This window comes from Esox lucius, chromosome 1 (assembly GCF_011004845.1).
Source record: "Esox lucius isolate fEsoLuc1 chromosome 1, fEsoLuc1.pri, whole genome shotgun sequence".
Taxonomy (NCBI): domain Eukaryota; kingdom Metazoa; phylum Chordata; class Actinopteri; order Esociformes; family Esocidae; genus Esox; species Esox lucius.
Window position 1 is genome coordinate 33,669,314 of NC_047569.1, and position 27,548 is coordinate 33,696,861.

Consider the following 27,548-nt stretch of genomic DNA (forward strand, 5'->3'; position numbering starts at 1 on the left):
ATTTAGGCCAAAATGTTTGTTTGATCATCCAAGTTATGTCAAAATGATGATGTATTCAGATATGCCGGTTTAAGTAGATGCCCACAGTACGTATCACCGTCTTTGAGGGATCGGCTTCTCAACAACTGCCTACACTTCCCAGAATACAACAGAATATTCCACCCCCAGTCCAGCCGGTGTATTTCGATACAAAGTCAGCATAGAGACTGACAGCTCGGTCTGGAAATTGTACGTCCTTTGGAGAGAAAAGGCTATTTGTTTGTGATGGACAACTGGCCGACCGAATGACCCAGATGAGTAAGGACTACTAAACGATTTATATTGTGGGATTGAATTATCGATACTGATGGTGAATATTTATACGATTTCACGCCCATGAAATTATGTCTATGGTTGTTGTGATGTACACTGGCCAGGCAGTTTTTCCGTAAATATTTGAATATTTGGTTTATTTAAACCAGAAGACAGAACGCAAGATAGCGTATACGTAATGACTGGGTTCTTGATCAATGTTGCACTTAATGAGAGGGCTATCGTTGAGCATATTACAAAATTAATATTATAATTACTATTGCCTCGAGGATGGTGCATATTTTTATATGCCTGTCACAGCAAAAGAAAACACGTTACCGAACGGGATTCATCGCCTTATTTTGATCACGTCAACTCGGATCAGAGATACAGAGATATTGGAATTACAACTAATGCCTTGACAAAACCCAGGATTTATTTGTATTGTAGGCTATTTCGTCCTATATCCTAGCGTGTGAACGAGGCGAAGAGCACAGATACATCTTCCTTCGAGTCAGCAGGTGCGGGACCTTTGATCACAAATAGGCTAACTGAGATGTGCAACATTGAAGGCCTATATCCTTCATACAAGTTGTAAAGGCTATTGCTTGTGATTACAAATGTTTCAGATGTTATTAACAAGCATACTCTTAGCCAGCAACAACAACAACGCTAGAGAATATTTGGCTAAAGCAAAACGTGCTTTACACTTTCAAGAATATGATTGCGTCTGTTGCTCACAGGTTTAAAAGCGATGACTCGCGCCTTGTTAAAGGCTATGGGCTTTGTATTCGCGTTTATTAAGACGTCACGGTGCGTACTTGGTATGCCGGACAATGTGACAAGACAAACGATCAATCGTAGATGTGCGCTGAATATATAACGCTAAACGTACAGTCAATCGGTTAGTGGGTTTGCCTGACTGCTCGCTGCAGTAATTAACCATCTTAAAATGGACGAGTCTCTATCCTTAGGCTATTTAAGGACATTAAAACTGGCTTATACGTTTATCGATGGTCTACTGGGTTTAGAAACCGCAGGAGTAAAGTATGGCACATTAATTTGTTCGATATTTGAACATATAGGTCAAGAAACATTTTATTTCATCGCTGCCAGACAGCCAATTACAATGTAATAACATTCTGAAATAATCCTTGCTCAGAGCATATTGAAACTGTACAGATTACACGACAGAATGAAAACGAATTGGTGCAAGCAGAGGATTGGTCTCTAAATAGCCTTTTAGATGAGCAATCTCATTTGATTTTCGTTTCGCGCCATCACTCTTTTTGGACTCAAATAAGCTTCAGTGAGAGGAGCTTGGCTCTGCAAAACTTTAGGTCAGGATACTGTGGTTCTCAAGACACAATTATATGCAACTTTGACCATGTACTATTAATCAGATAATAATGAAAGGAACTGAATAAAAAAAAAAAAACTAATAATCTACACGTCTGTAGATCCACCCAGCCCTTGGTGAATCTTGGCAAGGGGATGATAAATAACATCAGTAGTCTAATGTCACACATCAATACATGTTCTAAGGATTACACCCCTCAGATATACACCAACTATAAAAGCAGTGTTGGATGTTATGGTGACCCGTGTTTGGCTTCTGAACATGTTGTACTGAGCAGCACAAAGGAATCGCACTCAACTGGACTTCATCTCCCAGTCCTGAAGAAGGCATCTTTTTTTCACAGGCCTGCCTTGACTCTCCGGTAGCTTTGTGGAAGATCAGGATCCTGGCTCACAAAGGGACAGCCATGGATCTGACCTGAGCGCTCTGTCCCTTCACGGACCTACCCAAATGTGAACGGGGCTTGTGGAAGGTTCATGTTAAATTCACAACTACTCATACGTGGTAACAAACCCTGCTACACACACACATTACTGACAGGACCTGGAACTGCCCCAGAGGACGGGGACAGTGATGGACAGTGGCGCTTCGGCCTGCCTGTCCTCTGATCTGTCCCTGCCTTGGATAAGGAGGCCTGGATTCTCCGGATGGGCCCTGCGTGGCTCGTGTGCGTGAGTTGACAGAGGCCAGGCCCACACCGCCGACCAGCAGCCGGGCAGCCATGGACCCGTATGCCGCCCTGCCCTGCACCAGCTGCGGGGGCTGCTGCGATCCGCCTCCCCCTGGCCTAGTGCTCACCGGTCCCCTCGGCCCTCCCTATGGCCCCCCTCTCCCGCCCGCCGCGCTCCCACACATGTCCCCGGCTCCCCCGGCGTGTGCTGCCACGGCCGTCCGGGATGAGAACGGAGGCGGCTGGAACTCCTCCGGCTCCCCCGACGCGCACGCCGGCAGCCGGGGGGGATCGTCCTCCGCTGCCACCAACCCCTACTGGACGGCTGTGTTTGACTACGAGGCCACCGCGGACGAGGAGCTGACCCTGCGGCGCGGGGACCTCCTGGAGGTCCTCTCGAAGGACTCGAAGGTGTCCGGGGATGAGGGCTGGTGGACCGGCAAAATTCAGGACAAGGTGGGCATCTTCCCATGCAACTATGTCACGCGTAGGGACGCCGGCAGCTACCCGCGGCTGACCCCAGGAGGGCTGGTAGTGGGTGGCGTGCCCGACGGGTGCCCACTGGAGATCAGCTTCACAGAGCTGGTGCTGGAAGAGGTAATAGGGGCAGGGGGGTTCGGAAAGGTTTATAGGGGGGTGTGGCAAGGGGAGGAAGTGGCGGTGAAAGCCGCCCGGCAGGACCCGGACGAGGACATCAGCGCCACGGCCGAGAGCGTACGGCAGGAGGCCCGGCTCTTCTGGATGCTGAGGCACCCCAACATCATCAACCTGATAGGGGTGTGCCTGCGAGAGCCCAACCTCTGCCTGGTGATGGAGTACGCCCGCGGGGGGGCCCTGAACCGAGCCCTGGCTGGGAAGAAGGTGCCCCCCAGGGTACTGGTGAACTGGGCCGTGCAGATCGCCACAGGGATGGACTATCTGCACAACCAGACCTTCGTGCCGGTCATACACAGAGACCTCAAGTCCAGCAACAGTGAGTATAGAAACTGTCTCCTCCCACTTCAGTCGTAACACAGACTGTTCAAAGGTGCACTCCGGTCATCTGTCTGAAATGTCCCGCCTTCCAAACAAACCATTGGTCCAGAAAACAACAAATTAGTGTGACATCTGATTGTAGCCTATTGAAACAGAGAGAGCGGTGCATTCCCTTCCCCCAGATTACCTGCTGCACACCTGAATTGATTGGGATCGTGATTGGTGGTGCACTGTCTGAGACAAGGTGAGATCACCTTTTTAGAACAGTGTGTTCTTGGAGGAGCTTGGGGATTTCATTGGGGGTGATCATGTGACCTGAGTGCTCCTTTAGAAAGAGACCACTCCAGATACCTTCAGCTGTGCTCTCGACTCCTTTAGTATTTCATGTAAAATTAAAAGCTTTGGGGAGCACGTCACACTCTGAACTGTAGGACATGTATAATTTCCTTTGGTTTGTTTTCATGTTGAATCAGTCATGCATAAACTCCTGAATGCTGCATAGTCCGCGGACAGACTGTATTCATGTCTGTTTTGATCCCCAACTCCCGTTCAGTGCTGTTTATGAAATCCAGTTTAACAGCGGATGGATGAATGGGCACTTACAGAATGCCCAGTGCTGCGTGTATTGTCTGTCCTTGGATTTTTGCTGATGGGTTAATTTTTTTCTGTGGTGATGGAATAAAATAAATAGGTTTTCTGTCTGACACACAGACATTTGTGTTGGGCATGACAGGGTTAGATTAGCCCCGGAGAACTGGCTTGGTCTGCCATCTTCCTCCTGTCATTTCTCCTCTCATGCTGCTCCTCCTCCTCTGCTTCTGTCCTCTCATCCTTCTCTTTCTTGCACCCCTCCTCGAGGAGAGCAGATCTGCTCTGCAACTCACTAAGCTATTTTTGGTCCTTTGTGCTACTTGCTGTTTAAAGACGCAGTTGCAGTGTTCATGGATGCACTGTGTGCAAATTTGTGTGAGCATGAGTGTGTGTGTGTGTGTGTGTGTGATGAAAGCATAGGGGAGTGAGGTGTTGTAGAGATAGGGTTGCGGGTACAGGATGCTGAGTACAGGACTTTTTCAAGGAGAGAGCAACTAAAATAAACAACTAACAGATCTGTCTTTTCCCAAATGTTTAGAGTCTCTTCCTGGTTTCTGAAGCGTCGATTTAGAGAGAGTGGCCATATGAGAAGCTGCCTGTCCCTCATGAACAGTAATGATAGGGATAAGTTGGGTATTGGACGGTGAAGCCTTGGCAACAACGCAGGATCTGCCTTCACGACACTGGACTGTGTTGAGTCATCCAGCTTCCAGCCTATCTGCGCAAATGCCAATTCCTTCACATAATTCGTCTACGTGAAAATCTAGTTTTAAAGGAGCGTTCATGTCATTGTCATGCCCTGTCTTCATGGATTTCCATGGAAACTCAGCTTTCAGTACGAGATCAGACAATTACTCAAACAGGAATGTTTACATTACGTTGGAATGAGGGAGGGAGGGAGGGAGAGGAGAGGAGGAAAGAAGAGGAGGTGAAAGAGGAGGTGAGGGAGAAAACAATATGAAGACGAGTGAGGCGAGGGAGAGATGTGCGGAATGGAAAGAGTGGAAAGCTGAAGGAGTAGAATGTGAGATAGATTGGCAAGGTGTGTGTGTGTGTGTGTGGTGGGGGGGTAAATGTGGTCTATGCTAGTTTAGGGTTACACCTCAGCTCATTGTCCTTCTGAACAGGTCTCAGGTGTCTCTTCAAACTGCCGCCCGCTTGGCATCACTGTGGTTACGGAGGAGCTTCAGGCCTTGCAGATCCCTTTTATTTCTTCCCAGCAGCCTCTCTTCTCCACACTTACTGTGTGTGTGTGTGTGTGTGTGTGTGTGTATGTATGTGTGAGAGTTTGAGAGTGTGTATACAATATGTGTGTGTGTGTGTGTGCGTGTGTGCGCATGTGCATGTTTGTGCGTCTGTTTGTGTTTGTGTACTTGTGTGTGTTAGGCAGAAAGTGTGTGTGTCTGTTTGTCTGTGTGTATGTATGTGAGTGTGCGTGAGTGTCCGTGTTTATGTGTCGCTGTGTTGCTGCTTGCCATAGTTGTAGGTCTGACTGTGTAACTAGGATAATCTGATTATGGTGACCTCCTTAGAGTGATGTCACAGCGTGTTTGCGGGTTGGCAGGTTGCTATTCTATGGTCTCTTTAGCCCTACGGTACCTGCCAAACTGATCAAGGATCAGTCCACTCTCACACTATTGTCCAATCCTCCATTATTGGAAGAAAGAGTGTGCTGGCTCTCATACCAGCAGAAACGGCAAGAACATTGAATTGTTATAATGGTTTCATAACAACATCCAGGTGAAGGAATGACATCACTTTTAGAGAAGCCTTAAGAATTTTGTAATGTGAACTAGCTTGTCATTTACAAAACATTTCTTCGAGCCATGGGTCTCTAATTTACAGACATTCTATAATAATTTATAAGTGTCATCTGCAACACTGTTAAGATGACAGGAAGGTGAGATCACAAGATCATCAGCCATTTTCTCATTCAATGCTTAAAACGCTTCCGTTATCATATCCTACAGTCAACAAAAACCTCAGGACTTCAGACTGTAAATCACTTTCCTCATGGTTGGCAAATCTAAACTCCTCAGACCAGAGCCTTTGTATGAGTAACTTTAGGGATCCAGCGCTCTCTACAAGCGAAGACGCCGCAGGAGGGAAATGAGAGATGGGGTCTTAGTTCAAGTAAGCCAAATCAACTACTGCTTCTAAACATTCTCCTTCAATCTCTGGATAGTACAATCGAAGAACTCAGTGTGAGGATCTCCTTTCAGAAGGACAATTTTTTTTTTGTTGTGTTATTTACTTTATTAAATATTGGCTATTCTTTTGAAAAGAACTAAAAAGCCCTCTTACCAAATGGTGGGTGGAGTATGTTTCATAATTAAGTCATTGTATTACTATTTTAACATAAACTTAATCAAAAAACATCTGATGTACCTGGAAACCCAAAGTAATCAAGTGTAGACCCAATCAAATGTTTTGGGAACTAATTAATAATCCTTACTGTTGTATACATCCCTCCCCATGCTGATACCTAGCTGAAACAGAACTCAAAACTAGAAAGTATTTACTTGCTCCTGTTGTTACCAGAAATTAGCAAAGTTAATTTACAAAGTGCTTCCCAAATGTCACCAATGTATCTCATGTGTGACAAGCGGAGCGAAAATGCTAGATCACTGCTGAACTCTCTTTTAGAACGGCCCGCTCATCCCTGCCTAGAAGCGCACGCTTAAGCAGGAATTACAGATGGGAAGATAACGACATGCCTGTTCTGATCTGTCTGATCTGCTACTGGACTGTATTTACCTGCAAGACTTGTCAACTTCTACTCCTGGACCACCTTAACTGCTTTTAATCTTAAAATCCTCCACCACCTTAACTGCATTTAAACTTAAAATCCTGGACCACCTTAACTGCATTTAAACTTAAAATCCTGGACCACCTTAACTGCTTTTAATCTTAAAATCCTCCACCACCTTAACTGCATTTAAACTTAAAATCCTCCACCACCTTAACTGCATTTAAACTTAAAATCCTGGACCACCTTAACTGCATTTAAACAAAAAATCCTGGACCACCTTAAATGCATGTTAACTTGTGACTCCAACTCATCTGTTACATTAGAAAACATTTCCCATACATAGGAGGGGGCGGTGTGATTATTTAAGATAATCTTTCAACAAGGATTTCCGACGTTTTATGAGGATTGGGCGGTAACTCTGCCTTCCCGGCATCAGACGGATCCTTGCTTTCCAAAAAACGACGAGGACCTGAAACGGCTGAAACCTTTATTTCCAAGAGGATTCTCCCAAGCGTCTGCAGATGTACTCTCAGGCTGCATCACTGCCTGGCACTGTGGCTGCTCCGCCCATGACGGTGTGGCCCGGCGGAGGGCCCTTTGGGCGGACACATAATCACACACTCACAGTTAGACAGTCACATGCTGACACACACTCCAGCTCATTTACACACACACACACACCATGCACACACTCTGTCACACACACTTCAATGGACGTAGTCAGTCTGTCTCACAACAACTCACATTAACACACACGCGCGCACACACATGCACACACACAGAAATATTCACCCACGCATTAATTTAAAACCCCACTTTTGCCCATGTATGTTGTAAATACTGGTAAATCCTCATTGATTTATAGGTTCTTTATAATTGTGGAATAGCAGCCATTGTGACTGTACAAATTAGTGGACCATTCTAGTCAAGTCTGTCTTCAGCTTCGTAGTTTCACAGTTTTCTGGGAGCCAATTGCATTTCAGCACTTTGATTTCCATTACAGATAAAGACACATTTCCCTGTGAATAGAAGTTAGAATCGTTAGAATCAATAGAATAGCAATTCATTTCATATCGGTAGTAGTCTCTGGCGATTAACAGCCTGCATTTTCTATCATAGCACTAAAACACAGAAAAGTATTTGAAATTGTTTATTATAAAAGGATTATCACCATAGCTAGCAGCAGCCTAGCTGCAAATCCCTCCCAGCAGGCTAGCTGACGGACAGTGGCTAACAGGCATGGCTTCTCCTTGTCACAACAGTCTTACTTCACTCCCACTGACATTTAAGTCATTTAGCAGACCCGCTTATCCAGAGAGAGACTTACAGCAGTGAATGCATATATTTTCATACTTTTTCATACTGGACCCCGGTGAGAACGAAACCCACAATGTTGAGGTTGCAAGCATCCAGTGAGCTACACAAGCGTTCAAAGAGCTCCGTCCCAGATTGACTTGATTCCTCATCATGGCAGGAGTAGGTAAATATGGTCCAACAGAACAACTTAGCTTATAAATCAGTTGAGTCTTTAATCAAGGCCCTCCTCTAACGCTTTTAAAAATGCAATGCGTGTGCACCCAGTTGCCGTGTGCGTGTGTGCGTGTGTGTGCGTGTGTGCGTGTGTGTGTGTGCGCGTGTGTGTGTGCGTGTGTGTGTGCGCGTGCGTATTTACGGAGGTTGGACAGAGGGACACGGTGGTGCAGGCTAGCCAGGGCAGGGAACACTCACTGGGAGCGCAGCAACAATGACCCCATTCTCATAGGACAGGCCAAGACAGAGCCGGACTCACAATGACAGGAATCACTGAGGGGGGGGAGGGGACGTCAGGCCCATGGACGGACGGCAGAGATGGAGAGAGCTAGGTCGACTATAACCCCTTGAATGACAGGACGGATGGATGGATGAAGGAAAAGGAGCAGGAATGCCCTTGCTGTAGAATAAGGCCTGCAGGCGATGGTTGGGGGAGGGGGATGAGGGGGAGTGCAACGGGTGATGGAGGGAGGGAGGGAGAAAAGGGTTATAGGGTGAGATAAGTGGTGAGTATCGGATCAACCAAACACCTCACCAGTCAATTTACCTTTAGCTGACCGCTGCTTGGTCGTGAAGACAGCTAGCTGACAGAGAAATGAATGGTCCTGAATGAGGTTTCCTCCCAGAGGTAGATAGTGTGTTCTGTCGGAGTACGGTCAGGCACCATGACATGGCCATCCTGCTTATGTTCCCTCCCAGTGGGGAGAGGGAAAGAGACAGGGAGATGGGAAGGTTGAGGAAAGCAGGACAGCTCAGCGTGTCTGCAATGACTCTGATCAATGGTCAATCTGATAGCAACACACACAGAAACACACACACACACACACACAGGTACTGTCTACAAAGGTCAATAACCCGATAAGAGATGAGGCCAATAGCTAGCAGTAAACTAATATGGCCACAGAGCCCACACAGCTTGCCAACCTCACGGTATGTCCACCAACACGCCGATCTGAAGATGTTTCCTGGTGTTCAGGTGCGTCCTAGTCCTGGCGTGTCATGTCCATATCTTCCCCACACGTCCAGGCCTACCCACCCAGACAACCCCACCCAGACACCCCACCCAGACACCGTGGAACCCGGCCTGTGTGTGTGTGTGTGTGTGTGTGTGTGTGTGCTGCCACACAAACGTGCTTGTGACATTTAGCTGGCACAAAGGGCACATTGGCTGTGCACACTTGCAGTACACACCGGAACAGCCATAACATTATGACCACTGACAGGTGAAGTGAAGGACACTGGTCATCTCGTTGTCATGGCACCCGTCAGTGGGTGGGATATATTTGGCAGCGAGTGAACATTCTGTCCTCAAAGTTGATGTGCTAGAAGCAGGACAAATGGGCAACCGTAAGGAGCTGAGTGACTTTGACAAGGGCCAAATTATGGGGTGTTCCCAGTCTGCAGTGGTCGGGTACCTATAAAAAATGGTCCAAGGAAGGAAAAGTGGTGAACCGGCGACAGGGTCATGGACGCCCAAGGCTCATTGATGCACGTGGGGATTGAAGGCTGGCCCGTGTGGAACGATTCAACAGACAAGCTACTGTAGCTGAAATTGCTGAAAAAGGTAATGCTGGCACTGATAGAAAGGTGTCAGAACACACAGTGCATCACAATTTGTTATGTATGAGGCTGAGTAACCGCATAACAGTCAGGGTGCCCATGCCGACCCCTGTCCACTGCCTGAAAGCGCCTACAATGGGCACGTGAGCATCAGAACTGGACCACGGAGCAATGGAAGAAGGTGGCCTGGTCTGATGAATCACGTTTTCTTTTACATCACGTGGAAGGCCGGGTGTGTGTGTGTCGCTTATCTGGAGAACACATGGCACCAGGATGCACTATGGGAAGAAGGCAAGCCGGCGGAGGCAGTGTGATGGTTTGGGCAATGTTCTGCTGGGAAACCTTGGGTCCTGCCATTCATGTGGATGTTATTTTGACACGTACCACCTAACAAAGCATTGTTGCAGACCATGTGCACCCTTTCATGGCAACGGTATTCCCTGAAGGCACTGGCCTCTTTCAGCAGGATAATGGACAAAGCAAAAATTGTGGAATGGTTTGAGGAACACAACAACAAGTTCAAGTTGTTGACTTGGTCTCCAAATTCCCCAGGTCTCAATCCAATTGAGCATCTGTGGCATGTACTGGACAAACAAGTCTGATCCATGGAGGCCCCACCTCGCAACTTACAGGACTTAAAGGATCTGCTACTAACACCTTGGTGCCAGATACCACAGCACACCTTCAGAGGTCTGGTGGAGTCCATGCCTCAACGGGTCAGGGCTGTTTTGGCGGCAAAATGGGGAACCTACTCAATATTAGATGGTCATAATGTTATGGCTGATCGGAGAATGTGCGTGTGCCTCAAATCAAACACAATACGTATTAGCCACACGCATACACACACACGCACACACACACACACACACCCTATAATACACACACTACCACACACACACCCCCCATCACACGCACGCGCCACACACTCTCGTGTCATGAAGCAGGCACAGTGCACGTTGGTCTGTGTGTGGCGACCGCTGTTAGAAGGGCCATTGTTGCTGGTGGCCAGGCTGGCACTGGGCCTAGAGCTCCAGAGGACCAGGGGGGGGGGGGGGGGGGGGGTCTGAGAGGACAGGCAGGCCTGACACGGGGGCCCTGGCACCGGGTGTCACCTGGGTCAGAGGGTCCCTGACACACAAACGCAGTATGTTAGAGGGCACGCCCTAAGTGTTCTGCTCTGTGTGTGTGTGTGTGTGTGCTCTTTGCAAACAAGGGAGGATGTTGACGTTGTGTGTTATTAATCCCCCTGGGCGTCACCTGCTGTTTGTATACATATGCAATAAGGCACGAGGCGCTGTGGTATCGGGTCAGTTTAACATGGATAATGACTGTACACGAGGGGCTGTGGTATCTGGTCTGTTTAACATGGATAATGACTGTACATGAGGGGCTGTGGTATCTGGTCTGTTTAACATGGATAATGACTGTACATGAGGGGCTGTGGTATCTGGTCTGTTTAACATGGATAATGACTGTACATGAGGGGCTGTGGTATCTGGTCAGTTTAACATGGATAATGACTGTACATGAGGGGCTGTGGTATCTGGTCTGTTTAACATGGATAATGACTGTACATGAGGGGCTGTGGTATCTGGTCTGTTCAACATGGATAATGACTGTACATGAGGCGCTGTGGTATCGGGTCAGTTTAACATGGATAATGACTGTCCATGAGGGGCTGTGGTATCTGGTCTGTTTAACATGGATAATGACTGTACATGAGGGGCTGTGGTATCTGGTCTGTTCAACATGGATAATGACTGTACATGAGGGGCTGTGGTATCGGGTCAGTTTAACATGGATAATGACTGTACATGAGGGGCTGTGGTATCGGGTCTGTTTAACATGGATAATGACTGTACATGAGGGGCTGTGGTATCTGGTCTGTTTAACATGGATAATGACTGTACATGAGGCGCTGTGGTATCGGGTCAGTTTAACATGGATAATGACTGTACACGAGGGGCTGTGGTATCTGGTCTGTTTAACATGGATAAAGACTGTACATGAGGGGCTGTGGTATCTGGTCTGTTCAACATGGATAATGACTGTACACGAGGGGCTGTGGTATCTGGTCTGTTTAACATGGATAATGACTGTACATGAAGGGCTGTGGTATCTGGTCTGTTTAACATGGATAATGACTGTACATGAGGCGCTGTGGTATCGGGTCAGTTTAACATGGATAATGACTGTACATGAGGGGCTGTGGTATCGGGTCAGTTTAACATGGATAATGACTGTACACGAGGGGCTGTGGTATCGGGTCAGTTTAACATGGCTAACAGCTGTTCTTATGCACAACACAGTGCCTGGATTCAGCCCTTGGCTGTGTGTATATTGGCCATATATCACAAACCCTGAGAGGCCTTATTGCTGTTATAAATCCATTACCGACACAGTCAGAACAGTAAAGGACTGTTTTTGTTGGTATCATATTTCATGGCTTCTAGCAAATCAGCATTCAGTGTTCAGGCCGCACTGATTATAATACATACACCGTGTCCTTTTCATGTTAGTTGGAACAAAGCGACTGTAGGACCACAAAGCCGCGGACCTAAAGGAAAGGTCATGATCTTATAAGCAGTGTATGACTGCTGCCCTGGCTACATAATGCAGTTAGTCTAGGCGTCACACAGGGTAGCGCCAAAAAAGGTCTGGAACTACAATAGTAACAAAATGAGAGATTGTTCTAAAAATAATGACTGGTATCACTGTGGGATGATGTGAGATCAACACTGAAATGTGTTTTCATGCCCAAGTGTTGTGTTCTGTTTCTATGCGTGTGTGTGTGTGTGTGAAAGAGAAGAATGGCTGAGAGATAAAAACAAGTGTGTGAGTGAGGAGAGAGAGTTGGAGAAGAGAGTGCAGAAAGCAGAGAGCGAGAGAGAGAGAGAAGGTGAGACAGAGCGGTTCATAGTGTGGAGTTATTGATTTTGCTGTATTGTAGCTTGATGGATCAGAGAATAGCCTTTCATAGTAGGGAAATGTAAATGGATTTCCTGATGTCAACAGTTTGCATCTCAAATAGATGAAACAAAAAGAGTCATACAGTTTGCTTAAATGCTAAAAGATCATATAAATATATACAGTTGTCACTAAAACAATGTGCATATCACTCCTAGATTGATAATGAGTAGAATATACCTTTATTATTAAAAATTATTGCTGTCTTACTCCACATTCTCCACACAGACAGATGCCAGGAAAAGCAATCTCACTTAGAACCTCATGAGAGAGAGGCAGCTTGGTCACACGAATTTGGCAGCTGCATTTGTGTGGAGACAAAGTGAATGCCTCCAGGGTGAAACTGTGCCACCGCACGGCTCAGGATTAGAGCCCAAATGGCCTCCGGTTATCCGAATGGAGCCAACCAGGGATATTAATGACATGGGAGCAGCCTCAATACAACCTCCTTATCCAAGAAGGCAGAGTGCATCATTCCTGGCTGCAATACTGTGTGGGCAGTGTATTATGCAGATGTTGTTACTAGCTTTCGGTAGAATAATTTTTACCAATTAAGAGCAGCACTATATTCTGTCCTGTGTGGCGTTTTGGGAGATTGGTTAGTTGTGTTCGACTGGTGCATGTTTTGACTTGATTGAGTGTCAGAACGGGAACGCTAGAAAACAAATAGACAGATATCCCCACAGTCATCTTTCCATCCTCCACCTTTCATGTTTTCATTGACTGTCTTCGTCTTCCTCAGTTCACCCATCTCACATCATTCTACTGTTCATCTCAATCCATTCTACTCTCCATCTCACACCATTCTACTGTTCATCTCAATCAATTCTACTCTCCATCTCACTCCATTCTACTGTTCATCTCAATCCATTCTATTCTCCATCTCACTCCATTCTATTGTTCATCTCAATCCATTCTACTCTCCATCTCACTCCATTCTACTGTTCATCACTCCATTCTACTCTCAATCTCACACCATTCTACTCTCCATCTCACACCATTCTACTCTCCATCTCACTCCATTCTACTGTTCATCTCACTCCATTCAACTGTTCATCTCACTCCATTCTACTCTCCATCTCACTCCATTCTAATGTTCATCTCACTCCATTCTACTCTCTATCTCACTCCATTCTACTGTTCATCTCACTCCATTCTACTCTCCATCTCAACTTTCATTGTCTTCTCATCCAAAACCCCCTAGTCAACTCCCAGCCCTCTCCCCCCGACCTCATTCTTGCCTCCCTCCTTCCTTCTTATCCCCTCCCCTCCCCCACCCCTCCTCAACCTCCCCTTACTCTCACTCCCGCCCTGCCATGCCCGTATCTTTGTGTCTCTCTCTTCATATCATCTTCCCTGGGTAGGTAGTTAGAGTTCCCAGGCGGGTTGGAACAGCTGGAATGGCAGACAGACGTGGTAGGGGGGCCGGGGGAGGGGTGTATATGAGGACATGAGGTGGCATGGGGAGGGGCGGGGAGCTGGCTTTGTCACTAGTGCTGTGATCTGTAATGAAGTGGAGCCACACAGATAGGCCCTGAGCGCCTTGGTTGAGACAGTATCAAAGACCTCTTTTGGAGTGCTCCCACACTGGCCCCAGCCTCATCAGCCGTTCTCCACCGTGCCAGTCTGTCTACCTGGTTGGCTCAGAGCCACCAGTCTAGCTGGTTATACAGCCAGGTTATACAGCCGTGTCAGACACATACACCTCTTTACCAGCCCAAAACAGTCTTCTCAAGCCCTCCATCCAACAATGGCGCCGTATAACAATTCACATGTAGACAACCTGTCCTTAATCCTGGAAAAGACACAGGTGGCTTCATTGTGGGGCCTGTTCAATCTACAGCACGTACTGGGTTCTCCCTGTCGGACCAGCACACCCAGCTGGTATGACTGTGGCGTCTGTCTGTGTGTGGAGGGCTGTGGGTGGAGGGCTGGGTGCGGAGATCTGGTTGTGGAGGCCTGGGTGTGGAGTTCTGGGTGTGGAGGGCTGTGGGTGGAGGGCTGGGTGTGGGGATCTGGTTGTGGAGGCCTGGGTGTGGAGTTCTGGGTGTGGAGGGCTGTGGGTGGAGGTCTGGATGTGAAGGGCTGGTTGTGGAAGTCTGGATGTGGAGGGCTGGGTGTGGAGATCTGGTTGCGGAGGGTTGGGTGTGGAGGTCTGGGTGTGGAGGGCTGTGGGTGGAGATCTGGTTGTGGAGGGCTGGATGTGGAGGTCTGGGTGTGGAGGTCTGGATGTGGAGGTATGGGTGTGAATGGCTGATTGTGGAGGTCTGGGTGTGGAGGGCTGTGGGGTGGGGGGGAGCACCAGAACGGGGGTAGGGGTGACTCTGGGGGGTGGGGGAGTTGGAGCAGGGGAGTGGATTGGTCTGAGGCAACAGCTGTTCCACCCTGCCAGTTACACCTGTTCCTCTCTCTGAAAGAACCAGACGGAGCGAGAATGAGGAAGATCGGGGGGGGGGGGGGTGAGAGAGAGGTGTGGGGGGGTGAGGGTGTGAGAGAGGTGTGGGAGGAGGGGGGAAGTAGATAATGTGAGCGTGCCACTGTGCTTGTTTAGTCACAGTGTTGTCAACTACTTCTCAGCGTCCCATCCGACAAAGCGTGACCCCTGCCCTGGTTACCATAACAACAGAGAGGAGGTTGATTGACACTGCACATTAAAGTCACCCCACAACAGACAAAAGTAGAGTAACTGGTTGAGTTGTGTAGCACACATTCACCACCAAGTTACAATAATAATTTGTAATATAACACAGGACACTCGGTTGCATAATAAGAGTACAGTAATAATAATGGTACAGAAATAACTGCATTACAGTAATATGTGTTTTATTTGGGCTTTTCGTAAATTCCCCTTGACCAACAATGTAGTAGCCACCTTTACTTCATAACCTTTTCTCGGGACTAACCTTAAAGGGGCAAGTTTGAACAATAACAAAGCCAGCATCCCTCCATCGTTTTGATCAACAACTAAGGGATGGGGCTGGAGAAACATAAACACACTCACATTCAGGGACAGAGGTATTGAAAGCGGTGAATGTAGTGATCGCAGATGGCCTCTTTAAAGGCTAATTACTGAGATGAAGTCTCCATGGTTAGCCTTTATCAGAGCTCTGTGTAAAGAGTGACTCACAGCATTCCTCCATTCTCCTGTGAGGGTCAGGGTCCAGGTGGCTGGGGATGGGGGGATGGGGGGATTGAACCGTGAGGTGGTTCAGATCTAGGCTGTTCCTGGAGTAGGTTATGGCCACTAGAAATGTCAGTGAATTGGCATTTTGTGTTTGATGGGTTCCAGTAAATGATTAAAACATTGTTGCCTTAGTGAAAGGGAATATTTCATGAGGTGCATATTAACTAGTGGTTGCTGTGTTAGGTCAGTAACTGAAAAGGTGAACCGTTTGTCTTTCCTCCCTTGAGCAAGGCATTAAAGCCTAATTGTTCCTGTAAGCCAGACTGTAAACGACCACCTCCCAACACCAGAAGGGTGCTTTTCATGCCAGGCTACTGAAGATTTGAGAACGTTTTAATATTTGCATTAGCTATAAGTCTTGTTAGGCTGTGAAACGTTTGGAAGCTAAAACCTTTTCCTGCTTGGCGAGCAGGAAGCTCCTCTGTGTTTTTAGATATCTGTAAACAATCTCACTCTTCCACCCTGTTCTGCTGCCTCTAGCTCACATTCCGATTAGCTTTATTAGCAGAAAAGTGAAAATGACCTTTGCAAATGTGAAGAATGAGATAATGACATCAAGAATAACATGACAAATAATAATCATGATATTCCCAGGGAGGAATAGTGTAAAATATCCCATTTACAATATGTTTAAGATATAGGTATAAACTACTTGTAATGTTTGATCATTAACCTGTCTTAATCAGTAATCTGTCTTAATATTTTCTAGCCCGGTCAGACATACAGGCACAGACTCCAATATGGTCCAGACATACAGTATACATTATCTACATAAACACACATTATTATGACAAAGTCAAACATCGAGAGCAAAGTTGTACCATCTCAAACACATGCGCCTATGGACTCTGACACACCGACACGCCCTCCGTTTCACTAACAGACACGCAACATTCATGCCTCCCCGCCTTGCACTCTCCCTCTCTTTCTCCGCTCTCTCTCTTTCACAGGAACTCACGGACACATGCATGCACGCACTAACACACACACACACACCCACCCACCCACGGAGAGAGAAAGAGAGAGAGAGAGGGAGCTCAGCCCTCCCCGGGAGAGAGCTGTCTGGCCGTCAGGAACAGTGGTATTGAAATAGAAGAGAGCTGCAGGGTGACAGGGGCTTGTTTTCGCTGTCATCGGCCGTCCCCTGGTCCCTGTTCCTCAGACCCGGCCGGAGGCTAAACACACGCGTGTGCGACACACAAACGCATGGCAAGAACACACACCGATACAACACAGACACAAACACACACAAACTAACAAACAGGAATGACATACCCCTTGGTGGCCACTTCGTTAGGCAACGGCCAATCGTGTGGCTGCAACCCAGTATGTAAAAGCACGCGGACGAGGTTTATTCATTGCCAAACCAAACGTTGTCCCATCAAACGTCAGAATGGGAAAGACCCGTGATCCACGCGACAGCATCTCAGAAACAGCTGACCCCTTGGGTTTTTTCACGCACTACCGTCTCCAGAGTTTACAGAGGATGGTGTGATAAACAAAACCCATTCTGTGAAAGCACCTGGCTAATGACAGAGGTCGGAGAGGAGTGGCCAGACCCGTTCAAGCTGACAGAAGGGCTGCAAATACCTACATTTGAGACGCAGAAGGCCATGTCTGAACTCACAACGCATCGAACCATTGAGGACATCGTGGACCAGGCCAGGTTCCACTCCTGTCAGCTAAGAACAGGACAGTGAGGCCACAGTCAGCGCCGTTTCACCATAGCTGTAGGATTGAAGATCTGGTCAGAAGAATGCCAGTTTCCTGCTACAACATAGAGATGGTAGGGGTGTAGAATTGTGCGTAAAACGACTGGGTCCACGGATCACTCCTGTCTGGCGTCGACAGGGCAGTCCGCTGGTGGTGTAATGGCCACCGTCTACCCATCTTCAAATGGATCCTTCCAGCGTGACAAAGTGGAAAACCATTCATTAGGAACTGAGATATCGACACAAGGCGTTCGCCATTTTAAACTGGTTTCCACGATCGTGAAGGGGGGGACCTATAGTAACGACCACGTTGCCAAAGTGCTCATGAGAAATGTGTCATGAAAGACGTTGACTTGCCTGAGAAAGGCATTTGATGAATTCTGAGGCCGTAGAAAGATAGTGTCACTCCAGAACATGCCCAGATCATATTGTCACATCACACTGTGACACCGTGACCGACTGAGGACTGAGTGTTACTTTACGTGTCGCGCTAGTCATGACCTCTGAACCCCGGTGTGTTTTGAAGTTTGTTGTTAGCATAATAATGAGTTTCAGAGATACTCCCGAGTCATATGACACAGGTATCTGTTTATGTGTGTGTGTGTGTGTGTGCCTAAACAAAGACTTGACTGTGTGCTGTGCCTCTCCCTGCCTCCCTTTGCATATGCCCGTAGATAAGCCAGAACAGCCCTTTCCTACCTCCCAGCACTGTGTCCTGTGTACACTCCAAATATTTCCATAGCCAGCCCTCATGCGGAAATGAAAGAGGAAGTGCATGGAGAGGAGAGATCTGACAGACCAGTACTGGGAGTGCAACAGGAAAAGACAACTCACTCTGTCACCTGGGCAGTGCCATGTCTGCCTCCTTAAACTGAGGTGCTGGGAGCGGTCTGTCACCCAGACACCTGAACATTTCTCCCAGCGCACCTTTGGTCAATAATACTGCATGTTGGGTGACAATTTAAGTTTAGTCCGGTGAAGAGCGGTTATGACCTCTTGCCTTCTAGAGGAGAACAGCCAGGTGACTAGGGTAAGACACTGGCTGGTCCCTGGAGGATCCGTGTGCGATATCGGAAGGAGTTAGGGCAGAATAATGTACAAGTCCACTAAGCAATGTTGAAGTGATAAAGGCCTCTGGAGGACTGTAGACTGCTCATTACAGCGGCACTGTAGCAATGGTCGGACACACCTCCTCAGATCAAACCTAACCTGACCCTCCGTCTCTCTCTCTGCTCTCTCTACCTCCCCCGTCACCCCCCCCCCCGTCACCCCCGTCACCCCTTCTACCCTGCCGCTCGCGTCCCTCCTCGTCCCCCCCTCCAGTCTTGATCTTGGAGCCCATTGAGAGGGACGACCTGGGTGGTCGGACTCTGAAGATCACGGATTTCGGCCTGGCCCGGGAGTGGCACCAGACCACCAAGATGAGCGCGGCGGGGACCTACGCCTGGATGGCCCCGGAGGTCATCAAACTCTCCCTGTTCTCCAAAAGCAGTGACGTCTGGAGGTACAACGCAAACATTAGCAGTGCACTTGTACACTTAGTCATTCATATCCTTGTTCATTTAATGAATTAAACTCTTCCCTCCAGAGCCATTAACATCCTCTGTTTGAACTAGGCAACATGAGGGACTGTAACAGACGCAATGCCTGGGTCGTGCTGGGAAATTATATATTGTTTATTTCACCAGTCAAATAAATTAAGAACAAATTGATATTTACACTAAAGGCCTGATGGGAGACAGGAAGACCTGCTGTAGGAAATGGGCATTGGGATTAAATAGAAAGAGGCCGACCACACATACAGAAGACACATGGCAACCGAACAGGACTAACAAAAGGAGACAAGCATTTAGACATGTCTAAACTAGAAAAACACAGACAGCACAGCATGACAGCAGCGGACAGGATAAAATGATGGGCAATATAAAAAAATGAATACAGCAGGACACAAATATGTTTAGACAATAGGCAAAAACAACAACATGATAACATGGCAGATTGCAATGAATGGGCACATCACATGAAGCAGTCATTTCCTAGTGATTATGTCTTTAGAAGTGGCAATAGTGACAAAAGTAGAGAGTTTTATCGTTTTCTGTAATTTATTCCAATCACTATGTGCAGCGAATTGAAAGAAGCGATCCAGGGATGTGTTTGCTTTAGGGATTTTTAACTGGATGTAATTCACAGAACGGGTGCTATATTTGGAAGAGGATAGGTGCAGTAGACTGGGGGGAGTGAGGCCTAAAAGGGTTTAGAAGATAAGTGTTAACCAGTGGATCTTGCTTTGTGTATACAGTGATATGGTTTATGGTTAACAGAGTGCAGTGATGTCTCCTGTGAGGAGCATATCTGATGGCTGATGATTGAAAACTTGAAGTGTAGTCTGGCTTTAAAAAGGCTTCTGAAGTTCTACATTTACACGTTAAAATGTAAGACTTGATTTGCCCTAGCGGATTGGGTATTATTAACCTTTCCAAAAGAATGTCCACCTGCAAGCCAGTCGTGCTCATTAGCTGGTGAAAGGTTTGCCTCAAGGCACGAGGGTTCTGATATACTTCCTTGTTGAGCGACCAGTGTGGAAAGACGCAGTATTGCTTTGTGAGTATGTCTCAGGAAGACAAATATCTTCCACTCTCCATAGCCTGTCTGCTGTGAAAAGATCATACCTACTGTTAGACAAAGCAAAATTGGAAGAAGAAAAAGCTACAATTAAATTAGTGATACATCATTTTTAAAAATGAGGCATAGTATGTGTATCATAACAAGATAAGTCTGTCCCTGTTGTTTTAAGATGTACTCCTCTCTCTCTTCAGTTTTGGGGTGTTGCTGTGGGAGCTGCTGACTGGAGAGGTTCCGTATCGTGAGATAGACGCCCTGGCTGTGGCATATGGAGTGGCCATGAACAAACTTACCCTGCCAGTGCCCTCGACCTGCCCCGAGCCCTTCGCTAACCTGCTGGCCGGTAGGAACCATGATGGTTGTCTTTTAGCCTAGTGACACTTACTGTATTGGGTAGAGCCAAGATGGTTTCCTGTTAGCCCAGTGTCACTTATTGGTTAGAGCCAAGATGGTTTCCTGTTAGCCCAGTGTCACTTATTGGTTAGAGCCAAGATGGTTTCCTGTTAGCCCCCTGTCACTTATTGGTTAGAGCCAAGATGGATTCCTGTCAGCCCAGTGTCACCTCCATTATTGTGGGTTTTCATAGTAAGAGTTGGCCTGTCAGTGAGCCAGCTGGGGACTTCAATGTCTCTTATTCCACTACTGTCCTCACCATTATCATGCATCCCTAATGCTCATTCTGTCTTCATCCCTCCGTCCCTCTCTCCCTCCATATCATCCCTGTTCGTCCTTCAATGTTCCTCCTACTGTGTCCACTCTTTCCCATATTGCTTCTGTTGTTCTCCTCCGCTTGTCATTCGGGACAGTCTGGGGGGGGGCACTCTGCACTAAGGCACTGGAGTCAGTTTAATGGTGGAGGCGGCACGGACGTGTTCTAAACAGCTGCTAAATTGTATTGCTTGGGGCAAGTGAATTTAAAGGTTACTGAGACTTACTGATGTGGCCATCTACAGAGTGCTGGAGCCCTAACCCCCACAGTCGCCCGTCCTTCACTAGTATCCTGATGCGACTGCTGGCCATCGAACAGTCAGCCATGTTCCAGATGCCCCTGGAATCCTTCCACTCTCTGCAGGAGGACTGGAGACTGGAGATCCAGCAGATGTTTGATGAGCTCAGAGCCAAGGAGAAGGTAAGAGGAGCCGCCACAGCCATGTGGTAATGGAGTCCAGGAGTGACAGTTGCATGGTGCGGTTGCCTTGGAAATGTGAATGAGGCTGTTATATTTCTGTAGCACTGTATCAATCGTTTTTCTTCCATATGATCTGTTTCCCCTCTCCTCTAAATCCCTCTCCTCTTCTACTACCGCCCTGCCTTCTTCTGTCCTCTCCTCCTGGAGGAGTTGCGTTCCTGGGAGGAGGCGTTGGCTCGCGCAGCTGAGGAACAGAGAGAGCAGGAGGAACAGCTGAAAAGGAGGGAGCAGGAGCTGGCGGAGAGAGAGATTGACATTGTGGAGCGTGAACTCAATATCATCATCCACCAGATGTACCAAGAAAAGCCCAGAGTCAAGAAGCGCAAGGGCCACTTCAAGAAGAGCAGATTGCTCAAGCTGGGCCGAGACAGCAACAGCATCAGTCTGCCCTCTGGTGGGTTGTGGAGGGTACTCCCACTAAACATTTATCCTGTCACTTGAAAAGAACACCATTATTTTCTGTCCTTATTAGGGTTAATAAATCCCTGTAATTGTCCCCACATACCCAGGATGCTAAGAAATATTTGTTTGAGTGTCAGCGTATTTTCTGACTGAGTTCTCTGCGAAACCAAGCAATTGGAAACCAGGATTTTCCATCGCTGCCGCTTGCTGCCAAATATCTGACAGTAGCTTCTTCCTGTTGTGCATGGTGACAGGCTTTGAGCATAAGATCACCGTGCAGGCATCGCCGAGCGTTGACAAGCGGAAACCCCAGGGCAGTGAGAGCCCCACGCCCCCGGCCAGTCCAGGGGTCATTCCACGCCTCAGGGCCATACGACGTGAGTAGAACTGTGGGGGGGGGGGTGATCGGACACCAACTTTGGACGCTGCAACTGTGTCAAACTATGGTCAACCAAACAATTTGGTTCATAGGACCTGGGTAATGTTGAAGGGCTGGTGACGTCATCATCTTTAATTAAATGTCTAATATTTAAAACACCGAAGCAGCACAAATGAAACCTTCAATGGCCCAAACGGAGCGCAAAAAACTTAAACTATTTTGGGTGAATTTGGAGCATGTTGGGGGGCTGAGTGACCTCAGAATGACCTGCGAGATATTCTTAAATATCAAAAAGATTATGATAGCAGCACAAATGAAAATTACAAGAGCACAAGCCAGCACAAAGTGAGCACAAACGATTGAGCCTATTTTGAGTGAATTTGGAGCATGTTGAGACTATTTTGAGTGAATTTGGAGCATGTTGAGACTATTTTGAGTGAATTTGGAGCATGTTGAGACTATTTGGCCGACATTTTGCATTGGGCGGGGTAAAAAAAAGGTAAAAATAAGACTGTGGAAAGGAGGTTTTCTGAACAGATGATAGAGAACTAGTGACTGATGATCTTCCTTCCCAATACGTTTTGAGTACATTTCAGAACTAAGAATGACAAATAAATGTACTGTATAAAATGTTTTTTTTTTTACAACTTAAACAACAAAAGTAAACATCAGTCATTGATAACATATTTTTTTACATGGTGGAGTACTAGTTTTTCATATTTCATATTTGAAAATAATATCATGTACCAGAACCCCTCCTTGTCTGGATTCAATTGAATGGGCTCAGTGAACAGTACAGACATTCTGCAGTGGTTTTGCAGTGGACTCTGCAGTGGTTCTGCAGTGGACACTCTGAAACTGGTTTGTCTCCGCCCCCCCAGTGACTCCCAGTGATGGGAGCAAGACGTGGGGACGCAATGCTGTTTGCAAGAAAGAGGACCTGGCCACAAGCAAGAAAAAGGGACGCACCTGGGGCCCAAGCTCCACCCACCAGAGAGAGAGACTGGGCGGGGAGGACAGGTGACTAGCCCGTTCCACAACCTGCCCCCCCTCTGACTCCCAGGACATTCAGAATGGCCTCTGTTCCTTACATGGTGGATGACCGGTGAGTCTCCCCTTTTCTTTTCCTGCAGGTTGAAGTCGCTGGGCGACGGGTGCAAGGTGTGGTCATCTAGTGCCCCTAACCTGGGCAAGTCCCCCAAACACGCCCCCATGACCGCTGGCTTCTCCAGCCTCAATGAGATGGGTGAGTCTCACTCTGTCAGCCTCATTTCTGAAGGTTGTGGAACACAACTGTGGACATGAAATCAATCCAACTTCTCTTCATCTCACCTCGTTCTGACAGAGGAGCACTGTGAGTTGGAGGAGTCGCCCGGCTCCCTGGTGCCCGCGGAGTCCAGCAGTAACGGCTCCGTGGAGGAGGGCGGCCCTCCGTGGGGCGGGCCGGGTCCTGCTGGCCTGGGGAGCGGGGTGGGTCACCAGGACTCTCTGCGGCGCTGCAGCCAGAGGAAGAAGAGTGACCTGGTGCTGCTTGGATGTGCCTCCCTGTTGGCCTCGGTGGCCCTGGGCCAGGACCTGCTGAAGCTGGGGAGGCAGCAGGTACCGCGAGGAGTGAGGCCCGAACCGTGCCACAACACCACGACACCGTCCCCTGCTGTGGCGAGGACGTCAACGCGCTGAATAAGGGCGCGAGTTGTGCACCTGCACGTGGTACTGTACATTGGTTGGGCCTGACTGGTTTCTGTGTGTGTCTAGGTACAACTGGACGAACAGGACCTCAGGGAGGAGCAACGCAAGAAGAAGGATGGCATTTTTCAACGAACGGGTCGCTTCCGTCGCAGCACCTCCCCGCCCAGCCGGACGCTGTCACTGTCTCTGTCCCGCCACCAGGACTCCGCCCTCGCCTGCATGGACCCTTCTCCCTCCGTCACCCTCCTCTCCCTCTCCTCCCTGTCAGACTGCAACTCCACCAAATCCCTCCTCCCCTCCGACCTCGACGACCTGGCATTGACCCCCGGAGTGGGGACGGCCCCCCCGGCGGCGCACCCCGCAATCTCCCTCAACCCCCTGTTGGATCTGAGGGCGGAGAGCTTCAAGAGAGAGCCCAACCAGTCCCTCACACCCACACACGTCTCTGCCGCTATGAACAGGGGTCACAGACGCACCCCCTCCGACGGGGCGATACGCCCTCGCGCCCAAACCCTGGGGCATCGCAGGACCCCCTCGGACGGCAGCATGCCCATGCCGCCTGCTCCAGGGGCGCCCGCACTCCCGCTGCGCACCGGTCAGTGGGTCTCTAAGCTTTCGCTGTGGAGGACTTCAGTAATATGTGACACAACATGGCCGCGAACTCATGCTCTTCTTTCTGGTCTCTCCCATCTCTTTTCTGTCTTCGCCTCAGGTTCCAGGGAGACCCTGGACATCCCCCGTCTCCCTGACCCCTCCAGTGTCTTTCCAAGGGTCCGCCGCAAAGCCCCCGCTCCGCCCGTACCAGTTTCCGTGCAGGAGCCCCCCGTGGCCGTCGTCAGCCCCCTGGAGAGGCCCAAGACCCTGGAGTTCGCCCCACGGCCTCGGCCCACCCCTGCCAAGGTGCGACCGGACCCCTGGAAGCTGGGCTCCCTCTCCAGGACCCTGAGCTCGTCCCCGGGCAGCAGTTGTGACAGTCCCCTGGGCTCCGGGGACAGCAGCACCAGCGCGGCCCGGCCCAACCTCATGGACATGGACGTGGATGGACAGGACCTGGACAGCACCGTGCCCCTGTGTGAACAGCACCATGTGGCGACGCTGTGTGGACAGAACTATGGCTAGGCCGCTCTACTGCCACGTTAATGCCTAGGGGCAGAGCCATTCCCAGGTCACATCTCACAGTCTCCCACTGTGCACGCCTATTCCTGGTGCCCAATACCTTTGCAAACAGCACCTCCTAGTGGTCACTCTGAAGTCCACTCTCTCCTAGTGGTCACTCCTACTAAGCCTTCTAGTTTACACCCTGTTCTCATACTGCTCCTAGCGTCCATCCTGGACTTCTCTTAGTGTCACTCCCAAAGCCACCTAGTGTGGGACAACATTCCTGTCTGCAGTCCCGCCCTGTCGTTTCCTAGTGACTACTCTACCCTCCCCACTTCCATGTTTCCCCATATTATTGGCCTTCCGAAAAAGAAACATATAAGCCATTTCCATACAAACACTTCTTAGTGCTCATCCTGTCCGTCATCCACCAGTAGTCCTTCTAAAAACCCACTCCGTTGCATCTCTCCACCCAGATGGCACGCCTCTATCTCTGCCTGCCTCGCAGACCTGGACCGGACACAGATTCGCGCCTCGCGTCGTGGGTTGGGGATCGCAGCCGCCGTGGCACATCGATTTTACCTGTGCAATTCCCAATGCTTTCTTAGCGGGAGCCGCATGTTGGCGCGCCAGTCCCGACGAGTTTGCAGCAGGAAAACTGTGGCGCGAGCGGCCCACTCCCAAAAAAACGCGCGTGACCAAAATGGATCCGTCCCTGTGTGGTTCCCAGCGGATCAGTGTGACTCCGGCCTTATTGTGCATTGACTCCTGGGAGGGTCCACAAGGGCTCCGTGTTAATAGTTGTACTGTGGGTGTCCCCTCAAAAGACCCCTCCCTCCCACCAACAGGTAGTTGTCGTACAGTTGGTAGATTTAATCCCGGGGCACTTAAAATTCCTCCCATGGCACTAACGCCCACCCCGCTTACCTCTTTGTAGTGTCTGTATGGGGACTGTCTCCGTCTCCGTCTACTGCCCCTCCCCTCCCCGAAAGGACTGTGACAGGGAATAGGCTCCACGGCTAGCAGGGCCTCGTTTCCTGCACTCGGTACACTAAATTAGTCTGTGTACAATTCGTTTTTTTTTCTCAATGCTTGCACCATTCCAGCCACAGCCTGTTTAGCACTGCATTTTCTATTGGTTTGGCTAGTTGTCCCACCTGTGAGGGTGCGCATGCGCGTGCGCACGTGTGTCTCTTTTGTTACCGCATGTTATTATGTTATTTAGTGTGAACGTTGTACCGTAGATGTAGGACATCCGTATTAAGAGGGCAGAAACATGCTTTTCTTCCTCATTATCTACCTGTTGTCCTGGCAACATGGGCCTGTCTCAACGAAGCGTTTCAAAGTAGAAGTGCTGATCTAGGACCTGGCCTTCCGTGTGAGAATAACAGACTCTTTCATTGTGATCTAAAAGGTGAAACTGATCCTGTTTCAGCACTCCTAGTCTGAAAGCATTGCAATAAATGGTGATAAATACTAAATACTACCTGTTTCCTATGAAAAACTACAATTCCCACATTCAGTAACCCTAATGTCGTGCCCTCATCTTCTGCATACAGCATAATTGGAGGGAAAAACACTGTATTTGGTTAAAGAGCCATGTAGCTATTGATACTCTCGTCTGCGTCACGTGAAAGACTGGAAAGGACTTGATGCAAGGTGTTTGGGTTGGGGACGGCTGTGGACTCTCTCATAGGTCCTAACTCTCTGTCTGGTTGCTGAAAGATGAAGGATCCCACTTTATAACCACACAGTTGGTCAAGGCTACTGACAGTATTTACTTGACTATGTGTTTGGGATTGTTTCTGTGTGAGGGTATATGTGGGTGTGTGTGTGTCTGTGTGTGTGGGCGTATGTGTGTGTGGGCAAGTGTGTGTGGGTGTGTGTGTGGGCATATGTGTGTGTGTGTGTTTAACAATATAATTTGTATGGGATGTTGACAATCCCAAATGGCTGAGCCAAACTCAGCCTTATTCTCCTTGTGTGGTTAAGAACTCTCAGAGTATTTATTAAAAATGATTGTTATAAGTGAAATAATGATTAATTATTGTTCTTGTAATTCTCTTCCTGGAATATCTGTATATATTTGTTAATTTAACACAGACCAAACAAGGACAACCAATTAAACTACAGAGCGTCGCTCATGTACGGTATGACTGCAATGTCTCTGATCCGTGACGTTCCAGAAGTCATGACGATTGAGTGATGTGTTGCTGACTGCTGCGGTGTGATGATGAATGATTGTAATGAACGACTAATAAAAGAGGAAGAGAGGTGATCGCTGTGTCTTTGCTGTTCTCTCCTCCCTCTGCCTCTCCTTCTCTGTCTAAATTACATTTCAATTTGAAAGGGCTTCATTGGCATGCAGAACATGTGTTTACGATGCCAACTTAAGTGGAAAATCAGAAAGATAAAATAAAGATAATTTACAAAAGTTTCAATAGAGTAAATGCATCTCTCTCATACTCCCTTTCACTCTGTTCCTTGCTTTCTTTTGCTCTGTTACGTTCTCTCCTTCAAATTTAAATTTTAATTGCTTTATTGGTATAAGAAATGTTGTGTGAATAGTGCCAAAAC

At 48.3% G+C, this 27,548-nt stretch overlaps 1 protein-coding gene across 3 annotated transcripts; it reads left to right on the top strand.

Annotated features, from left to right (window-relative positions):
• The first annotated feature begins 187 nt into the window (after nt 1–187).
• map3k10 (mitogen-activated protein kinase kinase kinase 10) lies at nt 188–27,249 on the top strand. 3 transcript variants are annotated; one of them, XM_010872442.3, is made up of 12 exons: nt 188–297; nt 1,995–3,294; nt 18,916–19,096; nt 20,409–20,557; nt 21,168–21,343; nt 21,551–21,797; nt 22,060–22,182; nt 23,066–23,204; nt 23,318–23,430; nt 23,530–23,795; nt 23,940–24,468; nt 24,586–27,249. In XM_010872442.3, the coding sequence occupies exons 2-12, from the start codon at nt 2,373–2,375 to the stop codon at nt 24,990–24,992; spliced, it is 3,252 nt and encodes a 1,083-aa protein (XP_010870744.2). In that variant the 5' UTR covers nt 188–297; nt 1,995–2,372; the 3' UTR covers nt 24,993–27,249. The 3 variants fall into 3 exon arrangements, with proteins under 3 accessions (XP_010870744.2, XP_019905773.2, XP_010870750.2); XM_020050214.2 differs by having other exon boundaries at nt 188–3,294; XM_010872448.3 differs by having other exon boundaries at nt 188–3,294; nt 23,530–23,783.
• Nucleotides 27,250–27,548: the final 299 nt, after the last annotated feature.